The sequence below is a fragment of the Balaenoptera acutorostrata genome, chromosome 7 (genome assembly GCF_949987535.1).
Source record: "Balaenoptera acutorostrata chromosome 7, mBalAcu1.1, whole genome shotgun sequence".
Lineage (NCBI taxonomy): Eukaryota > Metazoa > Chordata > Mammalia > Artiodactyla > Balaenopteridae > Balaenoptera > Balaenoptera acutorostrata.
In genome coordinates, this window is record NC_080070.1 from 12,788,310 (window position 1) to 12,805,658 (window position 17,349).

At 46.4% G+C, this 17,349-nt stretch overlaps 2 gene segments (V, D, J or C); both read right to left on the reverse strand.

The window, feature by feature from the left end:
* Window positions 1–596: 596 nt before the first annotated feature.
* LOC130708627 (T cell receptor beta variable 3-1-like) lies at window positions 597–8,850 on the reverse strand. The segment is given in 4 exon segments: window positions 597–708; window positions 6,831–6,862; window positions 8,386–8,675; window positions 8,802–8,850. Coding segments are annotated over 4 exon segments (483 nt in total).
* Window positions 8,851–8,894: 44 nt separating this feature from the next.
* Window positions 8,895–13,055, reverse strand: LOC130708628 (T cell receptor beta variable 12-4-like; the record flags this gene model as incomplete). The annotated part of the segment is given in 3 exon segments: window positions 8,895–8,949; window positions 12,593–12,884; window positions 12,976–13,055. Coding segments are annotated over 3 exon segments (396 nt in total), but the record flags the coding sequence as incomplete, so codon positions are not given.
* Between the last annotated feature and the right edge of the window lie 4,294 nt (window positions 13,056–17,349).

Genomic DNA, 17,349 nt, shown 5'->3' on the forward strand with positions numbered 1-17,349 from the left:
CCCAGGCCTGCCCCTGTGCAGGCCCTGTCCGCCCGCAGGTGCATAAGATGCGCTGTGTGGACAGGCGTGTGGTCCGCGTGCCCTGCCGGGCGTGGGTGGGTGTGTGGCCAGGTCTCGGCCTGTGTCGGGGGGAGGGGATGGGAGTAAGCGCCAGGACCCCGGCATCCGCAGCCCCTAGAGCCCCAAGCGCCAGGACAGAACCCCTTTCCCTGGCACCTCTGCACACCTCATTTCACTCACTTCAAGGGCAGCCTCTGGGGAGACAGGGCTGTCACTGTCCCCAGGGCTAGGCTGCTGACCCAGGAATCTGCTCCCAGCCCGAAATCCAGCTGCGTCTCAGGCCCCTCCCTCCACCGCCACACTGGAGCCCTCCCGCTGCTTCGGTGCCGCAGATAAACACAGGTGTTCCCACCCTTTCCCGCTCTGGGTGTGGCCCAGAGCCCGAGACCGCCCCTCCCATCAGGGTCCTAACGACGGGGAGGGGGCAGCAGAGACCCAGAGCCTCAGGTGTAGGGGGTCCGGGGGTCCCCTGCGATCGGGCACCACAGTGAGGCCCACTGGGAGGCAGTGGGGAAGAGAGTTGCCTGAGTCCACAGCTAGCTGCCCTCGGCCGGGCAGGGTTGTTCGGGAAGTTTATCCTCCGGATAGGACTGGACTGGACAGAGAAACCAGCGGAGGTCAGCCTGCTTCTGGCTGGAAGGCAGGACCCTGCAGAGGGAGGGATGGGGTTGGGCGGGAGGGGACCCCCCCCGGGGGTTCTGGGACTTGGGTACAGGGTACCTGGGCCAGTCAGGCTGAGGAGGACACAAAGCACGGCGGGGGGTGAGGGCGTGGAGGCAGGAGCTCAGTAAGTGGGTGAGCCAGACATCCATCCCAAGGGCCTATGGGAGCAGTGTGGGGGGGAACTCCCCTGGGAAGGCCTGGACCCCGGCTGGAGGGCAGGGGTGCTGTTCCCCGAGCCAGCAGCCCTCCCTGCTGCACGCCTACTCCCCCGGCAAGCCCGACTGTGGTCTGTGGCTAAGCCAGGGGTTCCCAGCATCTGCAGTGGGGGAGTGTCTGAGTTCTAAGCCAAGGGGATGCTTTGATTGGGCTGGTGGCCGAGGAGGAGCAATGAACTGAGGGCTGCAGCTGGGTGTCCTGTGGAGAGTGATGTGTTTATCCCTCAGGAGGCTGTCACATCTCCCGGGTGGCGGGAGCGAATGCAGCAGGGCTGGGTCCAGGCTGGCCAGAAGCTCTGACGTGCCTGGGTCCAGGGTCCAAGCATCGCTGTGCAGCAGGGCAGGACAGTGGTCACTGCGGAAGCTTGGGCTCCAGCCCATATCCCGGGTCCCGGTCCCAGGGGCAGGTGAGCAGCTCTGCACAGGATGGGCCCTGTGACACACATGAATGCAGTGGCCTCAGTGTCACTGCCACCAGGAAGATGCCAGCCAATACACGGGCTTGAGCACCAATGCAGTGATAGAGCTCCAGGGAGGGACGGGAGGAGGGGTCTGCCCGGGGAAATCAGGGTGATCGAGCGGGACAACGAGGGGAAGGAGATCCAGGCCCAGCCAGCATCTTGTGGAAGGGTCCAGAAGCACATCACAGCAGTCTGGTTGAGACTCAGGGGGTGGTGGAAAGGTTGAGATTCACTTGAGTGGGTCAGACCAGCATTAAAAACCAAAGCAAGAAAAAGAATTCAAGGGGATGAAATCAGAATGTCCCCCAGGAATGCTGGTTACCCCTGGAGTTCGGAGTCCTGTAAACAGAACGTTGCAGGGACTTCCCTGGAGGTCCAGTGGTTAAGACTCCTTGCTCCCACTGCAGGGGGCACGGGTTCTATCCTTAGTCGGGGAACTAAGATCCCACATGCCTGCCTTGCAGTGAGGCCAAAAAACAACAACAAAAATGCTGCCCACCATTCCAGTTCCACAAGGATTAAATTGCAACCCCCTGCAGTCGCCCAACTGCAGAGTGCCCTGAGGCGAATTCAGGATGGGGGAAAGCAGGAGTAAGCATGCTGTGTTTTGGATGTGGGCCCCTAGTTAAGATGTGGATCTAAGGGAGAATTTCAATGACCACTGATTCTTGCATCTTCCCAAACACAGAAAGCACTAAAATCAGTAACTTGAGATGTCTGTCTTTTGTGATTAGCAGTAATCTTTTACCAAGATGTATGCTTGACCACCTGTATTTCCCAATCAAAAAACTCATATATACCCTTGCTCCTCCCCTACCTCTTTAGAGCATTTCCTCAGAGCTACTGAGAGGCTATCTCCCCAGGCCAGAGTCCTCAGTAAAGTCCCTGCAAAAACCAGAAACTCACTGTGTAAGCAGATAGGTTAGGGGGTCCTCAGAGAAAGAGAACCAGGAATGGCTTTCTTGACATAAGAAGCCATTTTGGCCTAAGCCATTCTGTGATCTAAGCCTGGCCGCAATGCTTCTCCTTGAACAGGTCTCGGTCATCAAAGGAATATACATAATAGTATATCTTTGAGTTCTGTAAGGAACTAAGGCCCCCCCCAGGAGGATTATGGGTGGAGGATTATGTTGACCCTTCTGACTTCAATCAGCTCAAGCTTGGACTCCGTCAACCTTTGCCCTGATTCTATACTGAATAATCCTCTGCTCAAGCCCCTTCATGAATATGCACAGACCCTTAGCTTAAAAATTCCCCAGTGTCGCTGTTGGGGAGACTCTGCTTTGGGTAGGATCCCTGGTGTTCTCCTTACTTGCTGCCCGTAATACATCCTTCCTTCTCCTGCTCTTTGGCTTGGTTGTGCCTTTTGGCTCCACACCTACCAAGAGGTGAGCCCAGTTTCCAGGCAACAACTGCTTTCACATTGTGCATTTTGTTTGCTTTGTTTATTGTTGACAGTCCCCATGTAGAATGCATCCACTGTGCTATTCACTCAAAATAAATCACAAGAGACTTTGCTAAAAGGACTGAGACCAGCAGGGTGGGGCAGTGGTGGTGATAGGGACAGAGTGAAGGGACAAAGTAGGTGATTAATAATTACTCCCACTAAGGGATCATAAGTAAAGAAAAAAGTATGGGAGACCCCTGTAAGTTAATGATCACTCAAGAAAGCAGGCATGCTTAGCATGGAAACCAAGCAGGCCTGCCTAGCAACAAGACCTTGAAGCAGAAGCACAAGACATGCCCCAAAGCAATGGTGGAATGAGACCCACATCCTGCCCAGTGATGTCAGTAAGTTAATGATCCCTAGGACACATTCCTCTGCGCACACTTAAAACAAAAATATAGGGAAAGGTGACATTATACTGAAACCTGAGATGATTTACCGCATTTTAGTATATGTTACCACCTTTTTGCCCATTTCCATAGCACCATGACAGTCCTGGTTTGACCATGTAGGGACAAGAAAACTTTCCTGCCTGACGTGGAGGAGGAGCTGATGACGGAAGTTTGACGTCTACTCAAGGATGAGGAAGACGTGGTCTTCTTCCCCTCCTCACTTTTTCTACATTATAAAAATGTAGCCCACCCAGCTTTCATCACGGTGCTCCCTTGCCTGCCCGCTTGTATCTCTCACAAGCGTCCTATACTAATAAACATTTTCCTTACCTGTCAAAAAAAAAAAAAAAATAGAGGAGACAGTTTATAATAAGGGAGAATAAATGGAGCCAACAAGGTGGAAAAAAAATGTTATCAAATCCGCCATGTCACAGTTCCAGGACTTCATTCCAGAGAAATGCCTGTGCTCTTGTTTTGAGGTTTTATAGGATATACATTTAGCCTTGTAAGAAATTTCCATTTGGCTTAAGATAGCTCTAGTTGGCTTCTGTTATTTCCTTTCAACCTATTATACCACCTGCTTCCTGAGCTGAGCCCAGATTGAGTTTGTGCATTAAGATTAGCAAATATTTATCACTGTGGAATCACTGCTGGCACAAAGATACACGGCTGAATCCTGCAGCTCCGCAGGCTGGATCTCCAGGCTACAGGGTGAGTTTGGGGGGCACTCAGCTGAAAACCTCTCCTTGGGCATCTCTGTTTCATCCAAGACTTTATTATTTTGGAAGGAAATCAAGAACTTGAACTCTTTTGCCAGGATCTGTCGATACCAGGAAACATAAACGTCTCCTTTTCGTGGAACACAATACATTTTCACTTTCTGTCCTTTCCCTTGGACCAGGTGCCCTGGAGTCTGGCTGACTTCTGCCTCAAGGAAGCCTGTGAAGAAAGCACACAGAAGTTGGAGACTTAGCCCTTGAGGGCGTCTGATGACATGGATGAAAGGCTTAGAGCAGGGGGCTGAAAGGTCAGAACAGGGACTTACCTGCACCCAGGAGACAAAGGACAATGAAGCAGGTGAATTTTGGGCACATGGCAGAAGTAGGAAAAGGGCAGAGTCAGGTGGCTTTCTCTCAGGTTCTTACATCCCGCATAAGCAGCTTCTCTGTGACGTGATCACTTCCTAGAACCCAATAATCTTTATATAAAGACATGTTGGCTTTTGCCACAAAGGAATCACTCCTTTAGATGCCATCTTCAGCTTTTTCATGGAGTATTTCCATTCTATATATTCTTATGAAAATATTCCCCTAAAGAATAACATTATGTATTTTCTAGGACAAAAACTTATTTTTGTTTCTCTGTCTGCTTGATCTCTTTCTAGCATTTGACCACACTAACTGTAGACTATCCACTAAGTCCTGGAAATTTCTCTTCCCTCAGTTGCATTCACATTACTTTCAATTAGGTTTCTGATTTCCTATTATTTTTTTAAATGCAGTTACCAAAACCTAAATCTATCCATTAAATTTAGAATCCTGCTGTGTACAAGCAAAAAAAATGTAGAATATATGAAACAACTGTACTCAGTCATTGGAAAACAGGCAGCACAAGACTGTGATTCTTCTAAAACCAGAAAAAATGGGGAAATGTCTGCGCACAGTGAGGAGGGAAAAACAGAACATGTAAATTTTGTGATGAGACAGAGGTTAAAAGACAGAGGGGACAAAGGCCACTAGAATTTGTGAGGAAGACTACCAGAGAGGAAGAAGCTACACAAAGAACTCCAGAAATCTTCATAGGGATCATAAATTTTTGTCTCAACAGTAATGTGTCTGTGTGGAATGAAACTAACAAGCGTTAGAGAGAAACCACAGAAAAGATTCACCAGCACCCCCAGAATGGCCATGCTTTTGTAGTGGGACAAAATTAGGCTAGAGCAAGAGTTGGCAAATTATAGCCCAGGGCCTGTCCACCTGTTTATGTAAACCGTTGCGTTGGGATGGGAAGCACTTCCAGAATGGCAGCATGAGGAGCTTTGAATACCTGATTTCCAGGGAAAACAACATAATTGCTGAAAATTTAGAAACAAGCACTTAAAGCCTCTGAAAATTGTCCCAAGAGCATACAGCAAATGGAGAAACAGTTACTCAAGAAAATCCACTAAATCTCAGTAAGAGCCATGAGTCTGTGGCATCTGAGCCATGACTCCCTCCCTCCTGCTCTGTGACAGAAGCTCTACCCCACATGCACGTGGTCCAGAACACAGGGATCCTCCAGTTTCTCCTGGGGAGGAGCCAGCTGCCAGCACGCCTTACCCCCACCAGCTCCACAGTGTAGAAACTCTGTTCCTGGCCAGTCCAGCCCAGAGGTCTGGACTCCCTTCCTCCACCCAGCACCGACTCATAGGGTGAACTCTCTATTCCAGAAACAACTGGCCAAGTTGTTCTGGAATCTTCCTCTTTCTGGCTTGCTCATAGGGTGGAGGTTCCACGCTGGGAGGCACAAGTCAAGAAGACCAGGGCATCCCACCCCACCCAGGGACCCATTCAGACAGCAGAGGGGTATCATTCCAAGAGAAGCGAGCTGTTGTCCCTGCCCCCCCATGGCGAGGGGCAGGCCACGACGGCACTGAGCTCTACAGCTCTACTTTGACTTAAGGACCAGCCCAGCCTTGCTAAGATTTTCTTAGAACTATATTGCAGCCTAAGACCTACTTTTCTTCCTTTCTCCCTTTTCCTCCCTTTCCTCCTTTCCTCCTTCCCTCTCTCCTTACAAGGCCAGATCTGCATCACAGCTGGATGACTTTCCCAGCCCCCTTGGCTTCCTTTCCATTTTCCCCCGACAGGCATTTTCTCTAATAAATCCCTTGCATGATTAGCCCAGGCTTGGCTAATTTACTTCTTAGAGGACCTGAACTAATGTATCTTTCTTAGGTGAGTTTGGGGCCTTCAGCAGGGGTCATAGTCAATGCTAAGCTCTGCGGAAATAACTGTCAGTTCTGGAAAATCGTTGGTTCCTGTAAATCCATCTGATGGCATTGGATCGTCACAGAAGTTGTACTCATATAAGATGCCCTTGTATGGCTGTTGGGAAATAAAATCCCTGAGTGTAAATGAGAGAGATTAGAGGAGGCTGCAGCTGGGATGAGATGTAAGCCAGAAGAAACCACTCACTCCTGGATCAGTGGAATCTTGTAGCTCCTATCCTTCTGTGACTGGCTTATTTCACTTAATATAATGTCCTCAAGGTTCATCCATGCTGTGTCATATTGCAGAATTTCCTTCTCTTCTAAGGCTGAATAATATTCTACTGTACGTATATACCATATTACACTTAAAATGTTGTGAGGAGGGTTAAATGTTCTTACCACAATAAAATAAAAAATTTAGAAAAGACACCACTCACTCTTGCCCCCCTACTCTCTCCAAAGTCCCAGAGCATCCAACAACATGACTTCCAATTTTTTTCTATCAGATTCTCCCAAGATTTTAATTTCCTCCTTCCCAAGTGTGTCCTCACACTTTTAGTCACCTTCATATGCCCTAGAGAACAAGGGCATTCTCTGCTGCTCTGCTTATCAACAGCACACCATATCGATAGCCCCTTTCCTCCTCCTCCTCCCCCATCACACCTCCCAAAGCCGTCCAGGTACGAGGATCAGACAGGGTACCAGGAGCAGTGGGGGCATCTGCATCTTCAGCCCCGGTCTCATGTTTCATCTGGGCCTGGAATGAGCTGAGTCTGTGCTCTTCTTTTCTCCCCTCCTTTTATTCAAGAGGACATGGAGTGTTTACAGAATGGAAAGGAGCTCTCACCTGCCCCCTGGTGGACATCTATGGCCATGGCACTCAGGATGCATCAGTTTTCTAGACTTTGCCATGGAACCGTACAATGTGAGAAGAGGCCCCAGAGAAATCTAGCCCCAACATCTCCTTTTATAGAAGAAGAATCTGAAATTTAGGCAGATGAATAAAGAGACACAGGGTTGAATCAGATGTGCAGATGTGTGGTGAGCAAAGAGAGAGGAAAGCAGAACATGGAAGTTAGATGGTGGGTGGCCCAGATGCCGGTTTTTAGCTTCTCTGATTTTTACTTAACATCACCAGAATTGGATATTGGGCAGTACTTCTTGGCCTCTTGATTAAAGAGTTGGACGCATGTGATGTTGTTGATGACCGTATGTAGTGATGTAATAAATTATCGCATACTGGGAATATCTCTGTGTTCTTTAAAATTAAAATAGAACACATTCTCATCTTCTGATTCAGGCATCTCACAGCTAGCAGATGCCAGTTCCTTCTTGCCCTGACGAAATTTATTCCCTCATGCATCCATTTATTCAATCAGCCATCATAAATATTTCAATCTAGTAAAGTACATAAGATACCTATTGGCTTTTAGAAAGCTGTTCTAGTAGACTACAGAAATCCTTTTTGTTTCAATCAAGCTGCAGTACTTAAAATTTTCTATTAATATTAAAAACATAGGGTACACTCTAGTAATTTTAATGTATCTTCCACGGTGCTGCTTCTAGATTTTGACATGAGTCCTATTTGTGCCACTTAAATGGTTCATAGACACATATCAGGCAAAATAGCTAAAGGCATTGTGAATAATGCATGTCCCAGGCATTTCATGTGTCTTCAAATCTGGCACGAATTTTTAGCAGTTCTAATTTTCCCTACTTGATCAGAAAAATGTGAGACTCCATTCACATGCCTGTGAGGGCCGTTTCTTCTCCTAAGGGCAAGGACTCAGGACAGTGGGGCTACCTCATGCCTGGGCCTGTCCTTTAACATGTTTCTGAGTCAACAACTCAGACTTAAAAACAACAACAACAACAACTGAGAAAAAAAATTCCTATTTATCTACTGAAGAGAACAGAATGGGTGATTAAGGTGATCCTGGGAAATTACCACAAACTGAATGCAGGTAAGAGTAACCACTTTTCCCACTCTTGGCATAACTGTCAGTGGTTTTTGTAAGTTTAGGCCCAACTTCTGTCTGCAAAGGAGATAATGACAGCCATAAACCCACTTCCTCTTGTGGTTGTAGGAGGGGAAACAGGTCTAGAGGAGGCTCTTGGATCTGGGAAACAGAGGTTTATGAACAGAGGGGAGGTAAGGCTTCAGTTCTGTGTCTCGGCTGCTGGCACAGAGATACGTGGCTGAGTCCCCCAGGCCTGCTGAGCGGATGCCAAGAGAACAGAAGGAGGTGTTCAGCCAGCTGGACTGCAAGTTATCAGAGGTGTCTTTTTCATTGTTGAATTCTTTATCATAGTAGTAAAACAGCAGGCTTGGTGCTGGGCTCAGCTTCTGTTGGTACCAGAACATGACTTCATGATTCAGATTCTGAGAACAACTCAGGGTCACTGGTTTTCCCATCCTGGTAACCAGGTACCCTGGGTTCTGGATGACCATGGCACCTATGTGACCTGCAGAGGAGGTGGAAGATTTAGAGACAGAGTGAAGAAGGAGAGTCATGTTACCCATAAACGAAAGGCACAGACCTGGGGACAGGATAGCTTTAGTCAAAGATGTCCTTTCTGACCGGGACTCACCTGCTCCAAGGAGACAAAAGGCCACACAGTGGAGAAGCCTGGGACCCATGGCAGGGCCGGGACAGGAATGAGACTCTGATCTCTGGGTTGAGAGGTGGGAGTTCGGAGAGTCCCTGGTCCCTCATAGGCATATCTGCCTGTGATGTTGATTTCACCAGGGCAAGGGCACTCCTCGCTGTGATACTGTACATAGCTTCGTGTTTGGCAGGGGCATCTGGGCTTGGCTTGATCAGGTATAAAGCAGATGTGATGGTCCCTTATTTGCTTCTGTTCCTATATCTGCTCCATTTCATCCTGGCCTCTCCATCTCACTCCTCGTTTCTTTTATCCTATAAGATAGTTCAAGGTTCCTCAACACATGAATAACTTTTGCTAAAGTCTCACTTATAAACCTGTTGAGATAATGTCTGTTTTGCTATCCACGTCACGGATGGATGACCGATGTTTGCAAGCCATCCTCACCTTGATGCAGAAATCAAGTCCTGGAATCCCTCTATTTATGTCCACTTTTCAGAGAGTATCAAGGAACTTTTCTACACCTTGTGGTCATCAGTGATGCCAGAATGCCTCCTTGTGGCCAGTAGAAATGTGCCTAGCAACAGCCTTCCCCCACTGGCCCGAGGAAATCTGTGCAAAGGGTGATATGCATCAGCGCTTAGAGATGTATCTAGTTTCTCATTCTGCTCCGACTGGATCCAGAGCCCTCAGGCCACCACACCAGCGCACTAGCAAGCCTCACCAACACGCCAGAGCGTTACTGTGGCAACTGGACCTGACCTCACAAATGTTCAGGATTGGCTGACACACATCTGCATTTAGTGCTAACCCGTGCTTTTTACGTTAAAAAATCAGACCCTACAGATAAAGGAAAATCAACTTTATGATAATTGACCTGGTTATTCCACTCAAAACTGGGGTTTTTGAAGTGTTTGGAAATGGATTTGTGCTAGACAAATGAAACTTAAATTTATTACCCCCATTACCACTATTATCAGGGAACAACCTACAAACCAGGAGTAAGTGCATTTTGATTCACTATTCTTATTTCCATCAGGGAGACGTGTATCTTGCGATAAAAGGGCATATAAAGATGTGGTCACAATCAGCATCACAATTCCTTTTAGATCAGAGCAGCAAGGTAGGCAAGAGTCCGCTGTGTTTTACACCAGGATAACACACACACACACACACACACATACACACACACACACACACGCTAAAAAAAATAGATTTACATATGGATTGGGAATTTGGGATTAGCAGATGCAAACTATTATATATAGAATGGATAAACAACAAGGTCCTACTATACAGCACAGGGAACTATATTCAATATCCTGTGATAAACCATAATGGAAAAGAATGTGTAAAAGATGTGTATATATATAACTGAATCACTTGGCTGTACAGTAGAAATTAACACAACACTGTAAATCAACTATACTTGAATAAAATAAATTTAAAAAAATAGATTTGTATAGATTGAGTTCTGTGTAAGGAGCCCCAGGAATACCCCAAATCACAGATATCCCCACCCAAATTTTCTTGAAATACTCTTGTATTTCAAGGGTTAGTTCTGGTTCTTCCTCTCCATTCGTCCTTGGGGGAGGAGGCACAGGGCAAGTCTGTTCAGGGCTGCCATGAGTTGAGAGGAGTGGGGAGGGTGCGGTTTTGCACAGCAAGGACAGGCGCTGAAGCACTGTGCTTCAGCTACTGGCACAGAAATAAACTCCCGAGTCGTCCAGCTCTGAGGGGTGGATCCTCAGACTGGACGATTCCCCTTCAGTCCTTTCCGCTGAGAATCGGTCTTTGGGCATCCCTGAGTCATCCTGCATAGACTCTTCTAGGAAGCATATCAGGAACTTCATTTCTTTCCCCACAGCACATTGGTACAAAAAAATGATAATCATGTCCAGAAATTGGATCACATCTCAGATTCACGGCCCGGCCCTTCTCTACGACCCTGTGGCTGGGGGACTGGGGGACTCCAGCTGAGATGTGTCCTGTGGGAAAAGACAAGAACATCCATGACAAGAATGGACAGGAAAAGGGCCAAGTGGAAATTTTCACATATCTCAGGACTCACTTGCTCCCAGGAGATAAAGGGACACTAAGCTGAGAAGCCTGGAAACCATGGCAGGATCCAGATGAAAATGAGACCTTTCCCAGATGAGGGAACTTGTACATATGAGCAGAAATGAAAGCAGATCCATGTCCTGGTGGCCCTATAAGGTGTGGGCAGGCAGTGACATCACCCTGTTAGCAGACGTCCACAGTCTTAGGAGCTCCCTCTAGGGAAATAGAAGCATAGAAGAAAGAGCACGTTTTCTCCAAAGGTTGCCCCTTGAGGGGTGATGAGGAAGACCTGATACCAATAAAAATTGGCCTGTTTATGCATTTACTAGGTATTGACCTCATATGTGTTCAATCTTTGCCTCCGCGGTTACCTTGCTTTCTCCTCTTCCATCTGTGTCAAATCTCCCTGTGTCTCCCTCTTATACAGACACATGATCTCATTAGGGCCCAGCTGGCTAATCCCAGATAATCACCCCTTCTCAAAAATCTTAACTTAATCACACCTGTAAAGTCCATTTCTGCCATCTAAGGCAACATGCACAGGTTCCAGGGATGAAGACGTGGGTATCTTTGGGGGTGGGGGGCTGGGGGTTATTATTCAGCCTACCACACAATACAAAATGTCTTGCTGATCAGTTTGGAAATTTTTATGGGTATCGTTTTCCTGTAATACTAATGAGTCAACTTTATATCCTTCGTGTATAAATCTGTAACTGGCGTTCTCTTCACTGTTAAGCTTCAGTGTTTGTTAGCTCGCAGAAACTAGCGATGGCAGAGTCAGTGTGACCCCAGCATATCTGGGGGCTGTGTGCAAAGGGGACAGAAGGGGAGCCTCAGAGAAGCACCAGGGCAGCCTTGGGGGTGGACTTCTGCACTTCAGGCTTCGGCTCAGCCTGCCTTGCCCTGCCTGATGTTTAGGAAGCAGTGGAACGGAGACCAAGAAGAAGCAGCTGCGTCTGGGTCTGTCTGCGTGCTCTGAGCTCGGGGAGCAAGTACAATTAACAGCAACATGACAAGCTGGCTTAGGAGGGACTCCGGAGACCCAGCACTGGAGAATTTATTTCTCATGAGCTGTAAAGATACTACAGTTCCTCTATACCCTTCACCCAACTTTCCTTAATGTTAACATCATGCATAACCATGATACTTTGCTCAAAACCAAGAATTTAACACTGCTACAACTCAGCTACAGGCTGAACTCAGATTTCCCTAGTTTTTCTACTGTTCTGTTGCAGGATCTAATCCAGGATACCACATAGCATTTGTTATGTTTCCTTAGACTCCTCCAACCCATGAGAGTTTCTCAGTCTGTTCTTGTTTTTAATGATTTTCACACTTTTGAAGATCACCGGTCAAGTATTTTGTAGAATACTTTTCAAACTGGGTTTATCTGATGCTTACTCAATCTTAAACTGAAAGCTCAGTGGGTGACGTTTACCCTTAGCCATGGACTGTCACCCTCTGTGAGAAATTTGTAAGAAATGCCAGGCACCAGGCCCCTACTGCCTTCCCACCAAACGTTTCCTAATGTGATGGCTTGTTACATTCTGTCCTTGCCTTCCCTAGGGACAGGAGAACACCAGACCCCCGTGCTGCTAGGGGCGGAGCCTAGGAAGACTTTTACTCAGGACTCAGCATGGCTGGGGGCTGGAGCCAGAAGGGGAAGCAGAGGTTTTCTGCATGGGGTGGGGTGACTCTGCAGCACTGTGTCTTTGCTGCTGGCACAGAGGTACGTGGCCGAGTCCCCAGGTTCTGTGGGCTGGATCTTCAGAGTGGAGAATGATGCATTCGGCATCTTAGCTGAGAATCGGTCCTTGGGCATCCCTGACTCGTCCATAGGAGCTTGGTTGAGGAAGTAAATCAGAAACTCCAATCCCTGCACCAAGGTCTGTCTGTACCAATAAAGCACAGTGTGGTCTGAAATCGGCTCACAACTCAGAGTTACTGCGTGTCCCACTTCTGTCACCTCATGCCTGGGTGTCTGGGTGACTCCAGCATCTGTGGGCTCTGTGAAAGAATTTGGAAACAGAATACGAAAAATACTGGAGTCACAATAAGGAAACCCTACATGAGGACGCTGAATATTCCGAGGACTCACCTACTCGCAGGAGACAAAGGGCCACACAGCACAGGGCTCGGATGCCCATGGCAGGATGAGAACAATGTGGAATTGTCCAGACCGGGGTCCCTGTGCAAACGAGCAGAGAAGTGCATTTGAGACGGCTTATCCCCACAGATGTGTTTGTCAGTGACACCACTGAATGAGCCACCCCCGCCCCCTCCCCCCGGGCTGCAACTCAGAAGCTCCCTTCAGAGAAGAAGCCCACATCTCCAGGAGAGGAATCAGGAGGGACTGAACTCAATTACAATTGATCTAAGATAGAGATTTACACATCCAGAGGCTCCCTGCAGATGTTTTGATATTATCAATTCATACTGCCTTCTCTATACAATCTCTTAGCTAGAGCCTGCCAACTATTTCCGTTTGAACCTCAAACTCCAAGCATTTAAAGATGAATTCATTGTCTCATTGCAAGCCAGCTTCTCTGTGAACCCTCATATTCCTCTCACTGGTGGCTAGATGCTCCTGGTCATATCACACTCCAAATCATCCATCAGTTAGGAGGTGGGCTCTGGGCTCTCCAGGAAAAACAAGAATAGCAACTGCATTGTTAGGGCTTCAGGGACCGAATTGATGCCTGGAGAACTGATTCAATTTGAAAGCTCTTTTTTTTTGCAGTGAAAGACCTTTCTGGGTTCATTTATCCTTGAGCACTATTAAATTCTCAAAGCCCATAGCATAGAATTTCCCTCATTTCTCTATCCCCACCATGAAATAAGCAGAGGATTTTCATGTTCTCTTTGCAAATCAAATTCTCTAGAGTTGATTTAAATTGTATTCTTACTCCTAGAAAAGCTCAATGTTTTTAAATGAACACTGGGCCCTTCCCCTATAAAAGGGGTCTGCTGCCACAAACCCACTCCCTCTCACGGTTGAGGTTATGAAAAGCTGAGGGAAGCTTTCTGTTTACTGGGCTGTTCAAGCAAGTTATTTGTTGACCAGGAAGAAGGACCAGTTCAAATCCATATTTTGTGATTAGCACAGAGACACACTGCTGAGTCTTCTGAACCCGAGGAGCACATGCCAATTTTAAAGAGAAGATAGTTTACAGGCTGGATTTTGTTACCAGAGATGCCTGTTTCCTACGTGGGTTCCATCCCCTTGGTTTCTGTTGCACCCTGAATGTAAAACTGAGGCCGTTATTGTATTTTTATAAAAGGTCATTGTTTGTTCCTTCCTCGTTACCAGGTACCTATAGGCATGGTAGACAGAATGATGACTCCACAAAGAACTCCATGCCTGATCCCTGGAACTGTGGATGTGTCACATTGCGTATCAAGGGGGAAGGAATTCAGGTTCTAAATGGAATTAAGGTTGCTAATCAGCTGACCTTAATATAGGGAGACTAGACTGGATTTTCCAGGTGGGCCCAATGTAATCACAAGGGCCCTAAAATGTGGAAGAAGAAAGAAGAGTCAGGGTTACAGCGATGCAGCATGAGAAAAGACTGCATCCATCATTGTTGGCTTTGAAGATGGAAGGGCCCACTGGTGGAGAAATCTTGGTGGCCTCTAGAAGCTGAAAAAAGAAAGAAAACAGATTCTCCCCTCCAGCCTCCAGAGGAAGGCAGCCGGGCTGACACCTTGTTTTAACCCACTTAGACCCATTTTGGACTTCTGACCTTCAAAACTGTAAGATAATAAACTTGTATTGTTTTAAGCCACAAAATGTGTGGAAATTTGTTAGAGCAGCAATAGGAATCTAATAAGTTACAGTATCCTTGGGGCTCATGAGTGAAAGAGGCCGTAGCTAGATACCAGATACAAGGGGGGAGACTGAGGTTTAATCACACAGTAAGAACTTGAAATCAGGCCAAGGGAAGCCCAGGCAAAAGACTTCTTATCTCTGCCAGACCTCATCTGCTTCCAAGAGACACATCGGAGTCTGGCAAAACTCCATTGTGCATCTTCCTGCTGAGAGCAAAAGTTCTTGGGGAGAAATTCTGTTGTTCTGATCCACCCCAGTCCTTGCCTGACACATGGATTTGCTGGTGGTATCACTGTGGTTGTCAGCTCCCTGGGGCCAGGGTCCCTCTGATGAGGTCCAGGATAGCACCTGCTGTTCTCCTGGCCCTACCCTCTAAGTACAGCAGAGCTGGTGGGCTGGCCTGGGCTGGTTTGGTTCAGGCTCACTAGGCTGCTCTGACCCTCAAACTGCTTCTCTGCTTTTCCCAACCCAGAACGTGCAAGCTTCACCACCCAGCTCCTTGTGCAGCCATGTCTTAAGCAAACTTGGAGGAATGCCCACTGCAAGCATACCTATCATTCAAAGCCAGCTCAGAGCTCCAGTCAGAGCAAAACCCACCTACACAGCAGAGGAAGAAGGGTTGGTCTCTATTTCCTTCATTCTCAGCCATTATTCAAGACACCTGCAACTCCCTAACTCTAAACCCAACCCTATGGTTTCCCTTATGCCATCCTTCCAGGCCACATAGATGTTAGATGACAATGAAGCCACAGTGTCCCCTAGTGGTCAGTGGGCAGAAGCAACACAAATATGCTGTCTGCCCAGCACATAAGGGGGGTTGTGTGTTGTTCCATTGAGTACAGGGGGTGTGGGTATTATGATTTGTTGGTGTTAGAGGGTCAATAAATAATATTGACTTATTATGGCCTAAGACGTAACCACCTGCGAGTTAGACATCGGAGTCAGGCAGAGATAATAACATCAGTTTTGATATTGGTAAATAACAGGGCTCAGATGTGAAACCAAATGGGCTGGCTAACACTATGCTGAATCAGAATTTAAGTCACTTTCTCTCCCCTCCAAACTACAGGCCGACCCTCTATGGATAAGAAAGTTCTCCGCTATTCTTAGTGCATGTTGAGAAAACACCAAAGAATCTATCTCTTTTCTCTGTAGCCAGGAACAAGGCAAGAAGATGAGAGACTAAAGAAGATAAAGAGATTAAATAAGATAATCTATTTCCCTTCCCATAGAGAAGATTCAGCAAGGAATAGGAAGATTAGAACAGGAGGATTACTTTAGGGAAGTCCCCGAAAATGGGAAATGTCAAATAAAGTGTTGTCCTAGGAAACTGGGTTTAAGGGGAGAAGAAAGATAGACACGTCAGTTATTCTTCCCAATTCCAACAATTGCTCCTTGAGTATACTCGCAGAAAAACAGCACAGATGTGTCCTGACAGCATAGCAATTAAACACATTCCAAGTCCGTTCTGTACTCTGTGATCAAGTCTACATAGTCACTCCCTATTTCATTTCCCATCCTGCCACATGGTCCAATGGAACATCAGAGGTTATGCAATAAAAGTAAAAAAAAAAAAGAAAAATTTAAAACTCCAATAATAAAAATGACAAAAACAAATAGATGTCTTAATTTGATTATAAATACCCTTTAAGTTTTTAAAAGAAATACTTTGGTTGAAATTAAAGTTCAAGTGTAACATCTCTATGTCGTTTAAGTTAAATATCAAAGAAATCTCAGACTAAGAATCTAACATTAATTGGTTTTTTATTTAAAATTCCAAATAAAATTCTTTTGACTTTAATCCCAGTAATTATAAATGAGAGCACTCAAGTTAACCCTTCTTTGTTGTCTAAATAGTTGGGTAAAAAAAACAACATCAAAAACTTCAGTTAATTAAAGTCTAAAATATAGTGAGGGATTCTTGGCTGGAATCTTGGAGAGGTGAGCATCTAAGGAGGGGAGCATAGCGGTCCTCTTGCCCTTAAGGACATTTGCCTTCCCTGACTCAGTGCTCGTGAAACTGACTTACAGTCCAGGGGGACAACAGTAAAAGACCAGAATGTACCAAATGTGGGACATTGAGAAACTCAGTGTTCTCTCTTGGTGATCCAGGACACCTCAAGCCTTGAATTCCAAATCAGGTAGCCCCGGACTGTTTATACCCCACACACTTGGCAGAAGCAAAAGTTTCTCTGGTCGATGATCTGTCCATCTTAGATGAAAATTATTCCTACAAATCTAGTGCCTGGCACAAAGTCAAAGATAACCAGATTCATGAAGAGAAATGCAAACACCATAAAAATACAAACATCATGACTGAGAAGCAGCAGAGAAAGAAAATCAACAAAAATAGTCCCACAAAGATCTCAGATGTGAAAATTACCAGACACACCCTAAAACAACTCTGTCTCCTATGTTTAAAGAGATAAGATATAATCTTGGAAAATGTCATTAGAGAATTAGTGACATAGGAGATTGGAAAAAGAACCAAATGAAAATGCTGGTGAGGAGATGGTCATCAATGACTGAGGTTTTATCAGACAAGTCAGCTGGATCAAGATATGGGCAGAGCAGTCGAGGAGATATGCTTTGAGTGAATGGACGTATATTATGACTTGCAGTCTTGGTTGGGTAAAGAAAGAA